The 15,572-nt window shown below is 43.0% G+C and overlaps 1 protein-coding gene across 1 annotated transcript in view; it reads left to right on the forward strand.

Moving 5' to 3' along the window:
- MYO3B (myosin IIIB) overlaps positions 1-15,572 on the forward strand; it is a 381,433-nt gene that overhangs the window by 26,710 nt on the left and 339,151 nt on the right. Inside the window, exon 6 of the mRNA XM_060106164.1 lies at positions 9,694-9,839. Coding sequence (XP_059962147.1) covers positions 9,694-9,839 — 146 coding nt within the window. The remainder of the gene's footprint in view (positions 1-9,693; positions 9,840-15,572) is intronic.

The following is a 15,572-nucleotide window of genomic DNA, read 5'->3' on the forward strand; positions in this document are numbered from 1 at the left end:
GATTCTGTAGCCATTTGTGTTCCCTGGTTCCCTCCAGATTCATGTGTCAGTCTCTAAGAAGCAGGGATTCCCTCCCTTCTCATTCTGGGGCTGACCCTGCCTGCATTCCCAGAGTGGTCCTGCCTTCAGGGGGCCTGGAGCACAACCCAGGCACCTGGGGCTCCGGTGGGTAAAGGGCCCAGAGCAAGGGCAGAGTGACTGGTGAAGCCCTGGATTGTACCCTCAGCTTCAGTGATAGCTCCCCTCTCAGCTGGAGCTCTGTGGGGTTGAGTCATATGTCATCTGTCAGTGTGGAGGTGGGGGGCTGGCCCTGGAGGTGACGGTGACTTGTTACACTCCTCCTGGCGGGTCTAAATATAGGACCCCATCTGAGGCCTCAGCTCCCAGATGTGCAGAAGCACGTGAGCCCAGAGCAGAGGCCTCATATCCCCCCTTCCCCATCCTGCCTTCTGCTCAGTGCTAAGTAAGATGTTTCAAAGTAATAGCCTCTGTGAGCATTTGGAACTTTCCAGGCTGTCCTCCCACCCCTCTCTGGGGAGGTGAGAAGGGCAAGACACCTGCTGTTTCCCCTTCTTCATCCACCAAAGAGGAAGAACTGTTCCTGCAGGGGCTGAAGAAACGTCAGAGCCCGCCTCTGCTCTGCCTGGGCTCTGAGGCTCAAATCACCTGGTGGCTACCCTCTGGTCAGTGCTTCCACTGCCCCGCCCAGGGCATAGGGGCTCAGCCCCAAGAAAGGGAAAGGGAGTTCACGGCTAGGCCAACGCTGCATCGGCTCCTCTGTCCGACGGTCCTTGAGCTGTCGGAGGAAAGAAAAGGGAGGCGGGCAGTCAGCATCAGGAATGGGACCCAGAGGAGCCTTGGGGTGGAGATGAAGCAGGAGCAGGTAGGGGTGTGCAGACTTGTAGTTATGGTGCTCTGTTATGGCCCAGCTTTTCCCCACACCTTCTTTAAACGGTTAAAGGAAATCACTGTTTGGTAGGAATGTGTGACCTTCCCAAGGACATTCTGGTTTGCCTGGTGACATCAGCCTGGGAGAGGACAGACCCAGAGACTACCTGCAGGTAGAGGGGTGTGCCCGTGCGGGAGCATTCAGGTATTCTGTTTGATTTGCTTCCCTTCCTGTTTTTCAGATGTACTGTGGAGGAGAACCCCCCTCCCCAGTTAGTTTCTTGTCACGGGCTTATGCTTTGGTTCCGTTACCTACTAGCTGTATGACTTTGAGAAATTTCTTAGCCCATCCGAATCTGTTTCCTCACCTGGGGTAAGAATACCTGACTTAACAGGTGTAAAATGAACTGAATTATAGAGCTCCTACTCATTCTTTTTTTAACTGAACTCTGGTAGAATTGGAGCACTAGCTGACAAAGGAAAGGGGCAGTGGAAGGGAAAGTGAGGGGACGGGGGAAAGGAGAGGTGGCAGGGACTCCATCTGCTTACATGCTCAGGGTATGGTGTGGCTATGGCTTATGGAGCACGAAATCCCTTTGGCAATGGCTCAGCGTTCTGTGTACTATAATAATCCCCAGGAGATACTTCCCTCATGCGGGAACCATGGAGTTTGCTCCTGGTTTGGCCACGAACCAGCTCTGTGACTCTGGACAGGTCAGCTCTCCCCCAGCACCTTAGTTTCCTCCTCTGTGAAATAGGGGGGTTGACTTAATGAATCCTAGGATCCCTTTCAGCATCCATCTCTGATGTGGGGAAGCTGCTGGAGCCGGGGAGGGTGGTGGGATGATCCTGGGTCTCTAAGCAAATGTGTTCCTTTGGAGCCTTTGAGTACTAAGGACAGATACAAAAATTTGGGGTCGCTGATTTACCTTTCACAGGGGAGTTCTGTGATACTGGTCCTGAGTTTGAGAGCAGGGCTTAGCATATAGTTACGTATAAGTGATATGTTCCCAGGGCTTTGGGGAATTTAAGTGCAAAAATCAGTGTGTATGCTGGCCTCAAACCCAGAACAGTCCCCCTCTGCCCTCCACCAGCCATGGTGGGAAGTGGTGTTGTGTATGCATGTTCTGTGTCTTTTTTTAAAAATTAATTAATTAATTAATTATATTTATTTACTTTTGGCTGTGTTGGGTCTTCGTTGCTGCGCGCGGGCTTTCTCTAGTTGCAGTGCGCAGGCTTCTCACTGCGGTGGCTTCTCTTGTTGTGGAGCACGGGCTCTAGGTGCACGGGCTTCAGTAGTTGTGGCTCGCGGGCTTGAGAGCACAGGCTCAGTAGTTGTGGCGCACGGGCTTAGTTGCTCCGCGGCATGTGGGATCTTCCCGGACCAGGGATCGGACCCATGTCCCCTACATTGGCAGGCGGATTCTTAACCACTGCGCCACCAGGGAAGCCCTGAGTGTTTTTAATTTGAACTTTGTTTTATTTTTCTAAAGGCATACGCTGAATGTTACAATCCTGAGAAAAGACTTGTAGAACGTCATATTTTAATTAGAGACCTTTCTGAATTTCATAAGAACAGTATAATTTAAATTATTTCTGGCAGTTTCTCAGCATACAAAATATAGATTCAGTTCTAGTCTTGAGTTTTATGAATGAACTAAAAAAAAAGAAGAGAGAGAAAAAAAAACCCCATACATTTCAGTTCTTCTAGTCCACATCCTCTTATAGCAAAAAAGCTCAAATCTCAAATGTATCCTCCCTCAAAGTTATATTTCATCCAAGGGAAGAGATTTCATGTGCTTGTTCAGTATCTCAGCTTGTAACACTTTAAGATTATTGTATGTAAAACTGATGAATAATATTTGCCACTGGAATATTTATAACTGCAATTTACAATTCCAGGGAAATTCCATTTTAGAAATCTTTTTGATCAATAACATTTATTAATTATGCTATGTGAACTATGTAAGCAAAATTAAGAATCCTATTTGCCTTCTTACCTCTCAGCCCATCTTATTTGCCATTCTATTGACTGTATTTTGGGGCTCAAGTTCAGCCAAAGATTAATAGCTTTAGGTTTATTTGCTTTGCCTCTTTGTGAGCTGAAATTTAGCTCTTGAGATAACAGCATTTTGCCTCTGTACTTGAGTGAAATTGTAGTCTTGACCTTTTGTTATAGTTTTGGATCACATGATCAATTCTAGTAAGATGAGAAATCAGATCATATAAAGCAAACCTAAGTGCATTTTTAATGACATTTAAAAATATTAGTGGAAAAATAAAATAGTCTGAATAACATCTATTTTTTTTTTTTTTTTTTTTTTTTTTTTTGCAGTATGTGGGCCTCTCACTGTTGTGGCCTCTCCCATTGCGGAGCACAGGCTCCGGACGCGCAGGCTCAACGGCCATGGCTCACGGGCCCAGCCGCTCCGCGGCATGTGGGATCTTCCCAGACCGGGGCACGAACCCGTGTCCCCTGCATCGGCAGGCGGACTCTCAACCACTGCGCCACCAGGGAAGCCCTGAATAACATCTATTGTTTTTTAAGTTTGGTAAATCATTTTTTATAAGAGCAAAACATTTTTCCTTATGGTGGATGGTGCTACTATAATATTATTTGCTTGAAAGTATTGGTTAAAAATCACATTATTGAAAGATTTCAACACAGCAGCTCTTTGATATATCATTTGATAAATGGTTTAAGTTAAATAGGTTGGAGAAATCTAGGTTTTCTGAATGCAGGAGTTCGTACGTTGACTGTTTTTTGTCCCCTTTACATCCAGTTTAATACAGATGTTCTTTATAGATAATGAAGACTTTGAGATGAGGAGAAACTGTTCTCTAAGGTTCTTATAGCCCAAGTCTTTCTGCAAGAGGTAGAGGGTGGATCTTACCCCCTATCTTGGGAACTTTATCAGTAAGCCCTACTCTTGGTCTAGGCTGAAATGAAACTGTAATCATGGGGCATTTCATGGGATCGTGGTGGCCTGAGAAAGTGTAAGTACTAACTCTAGTCTGGTGCTTACAATGGAAAAGAATATGGTTGAGAAGAGTATTTCTTTAATTCTTTTTAAATTCATGGGACCCTAGTTTTACAACCAAGACAACACCTTTAACCTGTCACCTTGCTGATGAAGAATCCCCACAGCCAGTACATACCCCTGAGGAAGGAAACACACCCTTGAAGATCAAGGCAAACTTTCTAATACTTATTTACATTTTCAAGACAGAAAAACAGACAAAATTTGTTCTTTTTTGTTATAGAAATAATCCATGTTCCCTGTAGACATTTTAGAAAATGCAAAAAGTTTTAAAGAAGTAAATAAATAAAATGGATATTACCCATACATCAGTGACCTAATGATATCTACTATTAACATTTTGGTGCCATAGAAAAAGCTGGGTAACCTGCATTTCCCTAAGCAGTGCTTCAGATAAGACCCATGAGGAAGGGATTGTTTAGTTTGCATAGGAAGAAGAGATACAGGGAGATTAAATAATTTGCTAAAGTTATCCAGTGAGGGGGTGGCAACCAAAATGAAGATGGCTTGCTCTGGGATTTTCTTGCACCATCCAGAGGTGCAAGTCTTTTCACGGTCCCAGAGCTTTTCACAGTTATTTTTCTCCAGCTTGTGGCTGAGGAAAGGGCCAGCCTCCTCAACAGAACTCAGGGGACCATGCCCAGGATGGATAAGGAGATGACATGTGTCAAAGCCGTTGAGTTATCAAGTTGTGGGTGCAGTTTTACCCTATAAACTCCTTTAGGAGAGGGGAGGAGGGAGTGACTGGGGAAGATTTAGAGTCTACAACTTTGGAACCCGTTAGCTTGAAGAAGGCTTACGAAGAACTGCCCTAACAAAGAAAGCTGACTGCTGGCCTTCGCTACAAAGACCAGTAGAGCTAAACTATAGTGAAAACTTATTTCTTGTCCTTGGTTCCCTCCAGAAAGAAGTTTTGGGCAGCCAAGGTGGTAATGACCAACATTTGGGAGGCTCAAGCCCACCTCTGGGTAAAATTGGCATTGAGCACTGAGGCTGTTAGTGCATAGATATTGCTAGTTATCCGAGTATTCGTGTCTTTCCCCTTCCTAAAATAAGCAGCAGTGTAGTCTAAACGTATCAGAAAAGCCATAAGTTTGCATTTCAAGGTAGGAACGTGGACATGCTCCATTAACCAGCATCCAAACAATTGCTCTGTCGCTGAAACTCATCTTCCTTAACGGAGGCATCGTCACAGCAACCAGCATCTTTTCATAGACCTTAAGACCTACAAAATACTGGCAATAAAATCCCCTCAAGGTTCCAGCCACCCAGTTCACACCCCAGAATGATCTACTGTTCCTAGGTAATTTGCACGGACAGGTTAGTCTCTCAGTTTGAGATATCTTTTTGAGATAAGAAAGCCACTTATTTGGAAATCATTAAGTCATAGAATATTAGAGCTGGAAGGGATAGTAGAGATGATTCATCCCCACCTTGCTATCTTATAGATCTAGAAAGTGAGGTCACTATAACTAAAGAATCCTCAGCTCAAAGTTTTCACAGGACTTGCTCAAAGGGACCCAGCTGGTGAATAATGGAGTTCAGACTTTCTGATTCCAATCCAAAGATTTTTCAACAAAGCTTCTCTGATGAGTGCCACAAATTGATGTGGATGAGGAAGGAAGAAAGATAAGACATAATCCTTACCCTGGGTTACTTCAGTTTACTTCAGAGGTCACATTGATGAGATCCTAAGACTGGCCCCTTTAAAACCTAGAAGTGATGAGGTTAATGATAGATTAACACCAAGTAGATAAAACTACTCATTAAAACTCAGAAACAGTATAAACACTCACCGATGTCATGACAAAGAGTTGAAGATTGTTAAAGGTGAGTATGCAGAAGTATGCAGGGACTTATACATCCTGAAACTCGTTGAGACTCAGCGAGACAATAATTTAATCTTGGAGCCAATAGGCCATTAGCAAATACTGCACTAGAGCTCTCTTTATTTTGATTCATTTAATTCTGTGCTCTTAGCCTTTGCCAGGTGCACTAAATATTTTGTAACAGTCTACATACACATCTTTTGGAACATTCCAGAAGGCATATCCTCTTCATATGAACATGCTAGTGGGACTTTAAAATCAACTTTGGAGAATTCTTACTTTGTAAAATTGACATTCATTCGCAGTTTTTCTATTCACAATGCTGGATTAAGATGAATTTACCAGTTTGTTAAAGTTCATGATATATTGGGTTGGCCAGAAAGTTCGTTCGGGTTTTCCGAACGAAATGTAAGATATATTTACTATAATATAAAACTCCATGAAGTCACTGATAACACATCAGTGCTTTATTGTTACCCTTTAGTATATTCTGCTTCTGACCCTGATGGAATTTTGTTTTTCTTATTGCATGTACATGTGAAAAAAAAGAAGTGCGTTTCCAAGAGCACACATGATTTTTCTGTACCTGGTTAGAGGTAGAGCTTAGACCCAAGTTGAACTTGTTATATTGCCTACCAAACTGACTTCTTCTTCCTGACTTCCTGTTTTATAAATGGCACCATCATTCTCCTGGTCACCCAGGGTCATCATGTTAGTCTTCCTTGGTGTGTCCCTTTTCCTAGCCTCCCAAGTCCTGCAAGTCTTGCCTTGAACTCTCTCTCACACCTATTCTGTCTTCCCCATTCCACTGCCACCAACATCATTTATACTCCTATGACTGAAGTAAAGGCTTGAGGTAGAGGAGAGAATACACTTCCCTTAGGCATGTCTCCTCCTGGGGGCAGTAGAGGTGAGGTGGAGGAGTGGAAGAGGACAAGGTGTTTGGGGTCCTGGGCCTGTGTCAATACCATTTCAGACTCCTCGCTCCCCACCCCTCTGAAATGACTTACAGAACCTGGGAATCCTGGTGCCAGGGCAGTGCACTTACTTGACATTGCCACTCTCCTTTTCTTTGGGGAGCATTGTAACAGCTGATTCAGAGAGCTCTTTGAGAGGTCACTTCCTCCTGGGGGCAAGACCAATCGACCATTTAAGCATTCTTAACTCAGCTTTAGTTTACCTAGAGACAAGGAGAATGCTGAGCTAAGGAGAATGAAATTACTTTTTCTCCTAAAGAAATAGGTGCAGACTTTGTTGTTGGATTGATAGGGAATCCAGTTCTAGGATGTGTTGACCTTCAGTTGGGGTGCAACCTCTCAGAGTACCTCTTTGAATCCCATCACATGTAACCCAGTAAAGAGAGATGGAAAGAGAGACTCCCTCTGAAGAGATAGAATTTAGGTGACAAAAATCTCGAAAACGTGATTAGTTTGGTCAAAATATGTGTACAGATGCTGATAATTCAACTGATTCTTGAATATAACCTTTATTATTTAGAGTAGTTTTATCACATTGTGATAATCTGTTTACTTGTCTCTCCTCTGCCTGCGTTCAAATTCTGTCCCTGACCATGACTAGCTATGGGTACTGGGGAAGCTATTTAACTGTGCTATGCCTCAGTTTCCATACCTACAAAAGGTGATACTAGTACCTACCTGACAGAATGATTATCTACCTACCTAGTACCATGCCTGGCTCATGGGTACTCAATAATTATTTCTGAATTATTTTACTAGAGACATTTTCTTTAAACTTTTCTAGAAGGCTAAGCTTAAATAATTCCTTTGTCACATTACAACCTGAGTTTAGGGAAGAGAATTTGGCCAACGGATACTCTTCTATTAATCAGACTGAGCTGAAGATAGTGTGTGACTGTCTGTAAAGAGAAGTGGAAACCAGATAAACGTTTTGAATATTTTATGACAGCACTTGAGAATCGATAGGATGTCTCCATTCCCACATTTGGACGGGTTCTTGGAATTGCCTTCTTTGTCCCATCCAAGATAGCTAGAAGTTGATTTGAATTTCTTTCTGGAAGTTGTGGACTATGGGCACTATTTACTTTTTGTTGTCTTGCTTAGCCTGAATTGGTCTCCCTCTAATATCCCAAGCTTTTGGAGCCCATATCCTTTATTGGACATGCTAGGACGTATTGTCTTAGGACATTTTTAGTTGTCAAGGTTTGTCATTTAATTTATTATAGATTCACTTTAAATTTCACTTGGCCGTAGCTCCTGTTGGAGGATAGAGTCTTATTTCTTTTTCTTTCACAAGAATGTATAAGAATGGTGAACTACTTGCTGATTGATAGGTCTAAAATTATGTTTGTCTTACACATTTGGTAATGTCATTTCTGGAAGGGAAGGTGGCAAATAGCCTTCTCTGGAGATCTTTTAGAATAATGTAGTTTCTCACCAGATTGAGGTGATGAAAGTGAGATCTTTGGGGGGCAATGTAATGGCCTCTGCTTCCAAAATTGGAATTATTTGAACTTGAGGTTGAATGCATATTTGAAAATAATGTGTTAAAAGTATGACTTTCATGTGTTAAAAGGATGTTCTATGGCAGGATAGTCTATTCAGAGGATTGGGCTGGGATCAGGCCAAGGATGCAGGTACATAGAGTATCCTCAGCACAGTAGCCTGGGTGCAGGTACATAGAGTATCCTCAGCACAGTAGCCTGGGTGCAGGTACATAGAGTATCCTCAGCACAGTAGCCTGGGTGCAGGTACATAGAGTATCCTCAGCACAGTAGCCTGGGTGCAGGTACATAGAGTATCCTCAGCACAGTAGCCTGGGTGCAGGTACATAGAGTATCCTCAGCACAGTAGCCTGGGTGCAGGTACATAGAGTATCCTCAGCACAGTAGCCTGGGTGCAGGTACATAGAGTATCCTCAGCACAGTAACCTGCTAATACATAGGCCAGATCCGTCACTCTTCTACTCCCCATGGCCAGTTGGTCCATCTTACTGAAAGTCAGAGACCTTCTGATGGCCAAAGAGGGCAGGCAGGACCATCACTTTGGCCCTGCTGCGGTCTCCATTGATGCTGTATATCTACCTCATAGGCTGTTGGACATACATCATCAGACTCTAATAAAAGTCTCCCACCTGCTCATAGCCATGGGTCATACTTGGTCAAGGAAGCAGATTTAAGGCCAAACAGGAGCATTTGGTTCCTGCACAGCCTCTGGCCCACCCCTGCCTTCTCCTGACCCCACTGTGATAGCCACCAGAGTCTAAGTGGTGGGGCTTTTCCTGTCTGACTCAAAACGTTGATAGAAAAAGATTTCCCCACAAGGTTCCATACTTTCCAAACCAATGACAAGCCCAAGGGCACTTTCTGGTTCCCCTTCTCTTGCAGCTAATACCTGAAGCAGCAGCTGGGCTGAGACACAAACCAGTTGTTGGGGTTTGAGGAGGGGGCCGATTTTCTTGGAAAAGGGGAATGGGAGGGAGTGGTTCCTCTTTTAAGTTAAGCACATCAGTCTCCCAGCAGCTTTGTGCTCAAATGCCGTGCTCCTAGGGACTTTGTGCAGGAGATAGGCATCTTTGAGAACAGTCACTCCTCACTGTTGAATTCAGCAACTGGTAATGAGATGAAGGATCTAGACAAAGCCTTTCCTTAAAGGACATCAGGGTGGCTGTGGTGATGTATTCACCCTTGTGCCTCCCCTTGCACTGTTCTTGGTATCTAGAGGGTTCAATGCATGTTTCTTGAACTGAACTGATACATTTTTAAAAGTTAATGAACATATCAGATGATAAATCAATCACACAAATAAGGCCTAGAAAACGGACATCTTATTATTACTGGAATTTAATATCAGTATAGCCAAGGGAACTGAGAAGGGGGCTAAGATCGGCCAAGGGCCTTTCAGGACATCTGCGGTGTCGGTGGGGTTGATGTGTTGTGTCCTGCTTTTGTCTGATAGGTCATTGCTTGTGAGCAGCAGTATGACTCTTCCTATGACGCTCGCTGTGACGTCTGGTCCTTGGGGATCACAGCTATTGAACTGGGGGATGGAGACCCTCCCCTCTTTGACATGCATCCTGTGAAAACGCTTTTTAAGATTCCAAGGTAGGACACAAGATGGCGCTCTTGGCTTATTAGTTCTTTGTGAAAGAGGCTCTTTAAGGATAATAAATAGTTCATTAACAGTTTCTCTCCAAACCTGTGAAAGCCTGATTGTAAAATGTATTTCTTTTTTGGGGGGAGGTGGGGGCGGATGCAGGGAAGTGGGGGAGAGGGTGTTCCTGAAAGGTCACATAGTCTAAAAATGATAGGACTATGTCATAACAATTGTATATTTTCAGTACTCTAATTTTTTTGACATGTTCATTTTTTGCGTTTTGCAGGAGAAGACTGAAAATGCGGTGTTGGATTAAGCAATCTGTCTAAATACTGGTGTTTTCTTTTTAAATTATATAATCATGTCTGGTTTTTGTTTTTTTTTTCCCAGTTTGAATCTTTCTCCAGTATGCTGAAAAATTTAGGGACAAAAAAATGTATACCAGCACTAAAAAATATCAGAAAAATGTTACATCAGTCATGACTTTCTCTCCATCCTTTAATTTCTGTCTCAATGGGCAATTGTGCTGAACGAGATCTGTTTGAAGGGTATTTAAATGCCAGTTTATTATCTATTGTGTGTATTCATTAAGGGTTTGTACAAGAGGTTTGGTTGTTTGTCTTCCGTCAGAATAGGGCTGATGTTTGGCCTGCTCGAGCTTCTAGTTATAGAAAATGAAGCTCTGGAAATCTCCATCCAGGAGTGTTGCAGGTTGGGAGATTTGTACCTTCTACATGCCTCTTTCAGAGGAAGGCCCTGGGCCGGCTGGGAGCCATTTAACTGCTTTAACAATACAAGTGTTAACCTTTCCTTATCTGCACAGTCACACAGCTATCACAGTCTTTAAAAATGTCTCCTGATTGCAATTTGCATTTCTGATTAGGTCTATTTATATGCAGATGAGGCTCTGTGGCATTCATCATCATAATGTTATCATTTTATACTTAATCGGATGTGAACAACCACCCACCATTATTCCCAAAATGATTCCCACCCAAGTCAGAGTTGGTTTTTTTGCTTTTTCCAAAGTACAAAAACAGGTCCTGGTGATTAGGACAAAGCTCCTGGCTTTTAAAATTAATAGTCTGATGAATGTTCAAAACAATGTAAGAATGCAGGACCCCAAAACAGTATTGTGTGCAGTAATATGTCAGGAAATGAGAACTGGTATCTGGGATGATTTGTGTGTTTTGATTTTTTACAAGTGGTTTACTCTTTATTTACAGTAGCCACATAATTTCTCAGTTATCAGAATTAAGATGTGGTTTCTGATTAGCAAGACATGTACTTTTGATAAGAGATCATCTACTTGGATATGTTTTTTCTCTCTGTCTTATTTATTTATTTTTCTTATTTATTTTCTTATTTATTTCTTATTTATTTTTTAGTGTGCATTTGTGTACAGAGCAACTGTTCAAAAATTTCATAGGGTGATTAATACGAGGCAGCCTAGAAAGTGTGTGTGTGTGTGTATGTGTGTGTATGTGTGTATGTGTGTGTACATGCAAATGTGTATGTGTTTGACAGACCCTTCATCTCCAATGACTCCTCTTAGCTTGCTTGTGGTGCCCAGCCAAACCTCTGATATCTAATAACCTTTATACTTTCACTCCCCTCTCTTCTTCCATCTTGGGAGAAGCTTCCAGATCTGAAACACAAATAACCAAGCCCCCTACTGCTTGCCTCAGGACAGGGCGAACTTCAGGAACAGAGCAATTGCTAGAAAAGGATCTTAGGGCTGACAAGGATCCTTATCCCAAAGTAGCTTGAAGCTTTCTTTCTTTCCTCCTGGTGTAATCTCCGACCCTTTTACCATCTCTTGGTTCCTGTGCAAGAGATGAATCAGGTTGAACTAGGGAACGTCAGCACTAGTCAGTTAGCAGGACCCTCAGTGTGATTACGTGTGCTCAACACTTGGCCTTTATCACAACCTTAACGGCCAACTGGACATTTCTGGACAGGAAGGATGGAGGTTTTTTTAAAAAAATGTAACATATTTGTATGTACTGTATAGCTTTTTATAATCACTAAGTTATTTACTTAAAAAGTATCCTGCTAATTAGAATCACGCAGTTGTCTTATGAAGGGCTGTGGATTGACCAAGTGCAGTCTCATGTGTGTTCATGCGCATGTGTATACTCTATATTAACCTTGAGAGGTAAAAATGTATCCTTTCCTCAGAAAAGCTTTTTGATGGAAAGTGGAGAAATTTAACATTTACGTATTTTAAACAGGCACTCAGGTTATCTACCTGTATGTTTCATGGGGCTCTCTCTCATTCTATCTCAGCGTTTCCTTTTGTAATAGGAGAAGAGTAAATGACAGGTAATGACAAAAATCCTGTGAATCTATTAGGCTTCAGAATTTTCTTTGGTTATGAGTGTTGCCGGTGTTCTGGAATTCTCTTCGATTAAACGATGAAGTCCATTGCAGAGCGCTCTTGGGGGCCAGAGTCCTGTGTGTGGCTTCCTCCTCTTCCCTACAGCCCTTTCCTGGCTGGAAATAAATTGAGTAAATTACCAAGTAAGGAAAGAAAAGACCTTTCCTCAGTCCGGGAAGAAGTGACTTTCACGAGTTCTAAAGGACTTAGGAATTAATGCAGTGCTGGTTACATGTGAGGTGGGAGCCTCAGATGTCAACGAAGCAGGTGATCACACGGGTTCCCCAGGCTTTGTCAGAAAATAGGAGTCAAGACCTGCCTGGATGTGCTTGATTTGCCTGCACAGGGGTCTCCTGCTTTCCCCTCTCTGCCTCTACCCACCTTCCCCTTTCTTTTGACCTTCACATTAGAAGATGACACACGGGGTCGTTGTGACCTGTCTTTGAAACACTGCGCGACTCACAATCTTTCCTAGTTGCAGACACTCAGAAATTGTCTGCTGATTGGCATTAGAAGATGACACACGGGGTCGTCGTGACCTGTCTTTGAAACACTGCGTGACTGACAATCTTTCCTACATTGCAGACGCACAGAAATTGTCTGCTGATTGGCAGAGCAGCCACTGTTTGCTGAGCCTGTCAGCATGTGTCATCTTGTCTAACGCCTTTGCTCTAAAAAAGTCACCCCTCTCTGACAGTCACTGCTCTGGCTGCTGCTATTTCTCTCCAGGAGTTAGAAGAGAGGAAAGGAATGTAAACCATTTCTCTAGGCATCAGTGGGTTCAACAACATCTCTCTCAGGACTCTCTCCTGAGGACTGTAAATTCCAAAGGCTTAAAAGGATCCTGCAGATGACCAGGATATATTTTTCACTTAAAAGGAGATCTGTTTCATAGATTATTCGCAAGAACCCATAGAATTAGGAGTATACAATTATGTACATTTCTTGGCAACCAGGTATCTTTCCTTAGCTTGGAGTCTTTGGCTAATGACCTCTTGGACCTCCACAGTTGGGGTCAGGGGGACAGCAGGGACTAGTGTGCGTGTGTTTATTGGACAAGGACGGGGAGCCACGTCACCTGCCCATTTATTTGGGGCCAGATAGCTGCTGACTCTGTGCAGAGTCTTACTGCACGTTGAGTGCTTCCACCGCATTCCTGTGGAAAAATGCAGAGTGTTTTCAGGATTCCCAGCAGAAATGTCCTCGGTTGGGAGTGGATGGGAAAGAATGGCTTGAACATTCCAGTCCCTGAAGCCAGTGGTTTTTCCTTCGTAAAGAGAAATTTCCCTGTAGTACACGATTTGGGAAAAGAACTTGTGATAATTCCAATTTATATTCGGGCTTGTTTTCCTCACCAAATTTAGGTTGTTCCGAACTGTACCCAGCGAGTTAGTTTCCTAGGGCTGCCACCACAAATTACCACAAACCTGGTGTCTTAACAGAAATGTATTCTCTCACAGTTCTAGGGGCCAGACGTTCAAAATCAAAATGTCAGCAGAGCCCTGCTCCTTCTGAAGGCTCTAGAGGAGACTGCTTCTTGCCCCTTCCAGATTCTGGTGGCTTCTGGTGCTCTTTGGTTTGTGGCAGCATAGTTCCAGTCTCTGCCTCTGTTTCCACGTGGCTTTCTTCCCCGTCTCTCTGTGTCTTCTCTTCTATCTGACCAGTAAGGGCACTCGTCATTGGATATAGGTCTCATCCTAATTTAGGATGGTTTCGTCTCAAGATCCTTGTCTTAATTACATTTGCAAAAGACCCTTATTCCAAATGATGTCACATTCTCAGGTTCCAAGGGGACATATCTTTAGGGGACCACAATTCAACACACTGCACCAACCAACTTTCATGTTCACCACATTCCCTGAGAAACTAATTTGGGGGGCAAAATATAGGACAAGTAGCTACAGGATGATGGGAAAACAATAGCTTAGATTTATCGAGTGCTAACTATGTGGCAGGCACAGTGCTATGCGATTCACAAATACAAATGCATTCATTCCCACAGTGACCCTTGAGGTAAGTGCTATCACCACCCTTTTTTCTAGAGGAGAAAACTGGAAGCCCTGGGAGAAAGCCGCTGGTCCTGCACCTATAGAAGGAAAATGATTTGAATCTGTGAAGTTTGACTCCAAAGCCCTCATGTTTTGCAACTACACTGAAAAGTTAAAGACCTTCCTTAAATTATACTTATTTATTGATGAATTATGAATTCACACCAAGGGGACTGGAATATAAAGAAATGAATAGGGGGGAACAGTTCTCAGAGCTTTCTGAGAGGCTGTTCCTGAGTTATATTTGGCTTGAATAAAATTTTCCTTTAAAAAAAAAAAGAGAGACAGAAATGAATTGGATATCCCGGCCTTTAAGAAGCTCACAATCCAGCTTCCTTCTCCATGCTCCCAACTTCAAACTGACACAGTAAACCTGAGAGTTAGAATTTTATTAGCATCAGTGAGTGTGTCAGTCAAGGAACTGAAGAACAGAAATCAAGAGTCATCATAGGTGAGCACAGGCCCTCCTTGGCTCATTGATTTATGACTCCCAAACCAGAAATCCCTCCCTTCTCCAAACTCCCCTTCAAGCAGCTGCCTTTTAGTTCCTGTTTTAGAACACTTAAGACCAGTGTTTAAACTAAAGAATTTCAGGTTATCATTATTGGTACCCAGTCCTTTCTGTCCCATCCCACCCTCCTTGCAAAACCTGCACCTGCCATGAACATCAGGGCTGTTTCTGGTAGGGGCAGCATCTCCTCCCTTTCATCTTCCTCTTATTTTTTCAGTAGGAAAACCTTGCTTTGGTTGTGGAATAAATGGAAATCTGCTTCTGGCATCCTGATTTGGAATGTGTTTTCTCACAGAAACTATTTAAAATGGTTATTTAGGAGGAGTCAATGGAATACCTGAAGTTCTCACTTTTCGTGCATTATTAGACTCTCATGGCCAACTCGAGTTTTATAATTGAGTCTGAGGACATAGCCTGTCTCTAGAACTTCATGCTTATGTAAAAAAAAAAAAAATGCTTTCCAAGCTCTAAACTACCCATTTACAAAAGTGCTTTGGAACACAGTCTGCTGGGGATTTGAGAGTGAGCATGCCCTCTAATCTAGGATATCTCTAACTCTGTTCATGCTAAGTCAGGCTTGGGCTGAGTGCTTGAGTTGCAAGATGAATAAGACAGGGATTTTTTTTCTCTCAAGGAGAACATAGTTTACTGTCCCCTCCTCCATTCATTGGCAGAGGTGAAATGGGCAGAAGTCGGATACCCAGGAAAAAGGAGAAAGGAGGAGAAATCACGGAGGATACTCTTGGGCTACCTGGATGCTGTGGACGGCAGGGCTCAGAAAGCATGAGTCTTTGCGGGTCTC

The sequence above is a fragment of the Mesoplodon densirostris genome, chromosome 8 (assembly GCF_025265405.1).
Source record: "Mesoplodon densirostris isolate mMesDen1 chromosome 8, mMesDen1 primary haplotype, whole genome shotgun sequence".
NCBI classification, from domain to species: Eukaryota; Metazoa; Chordata; class Mammalia; order Artiodactyla; family Ziphiidae; genus Mesoplodon; species Mesoplodon densirostris.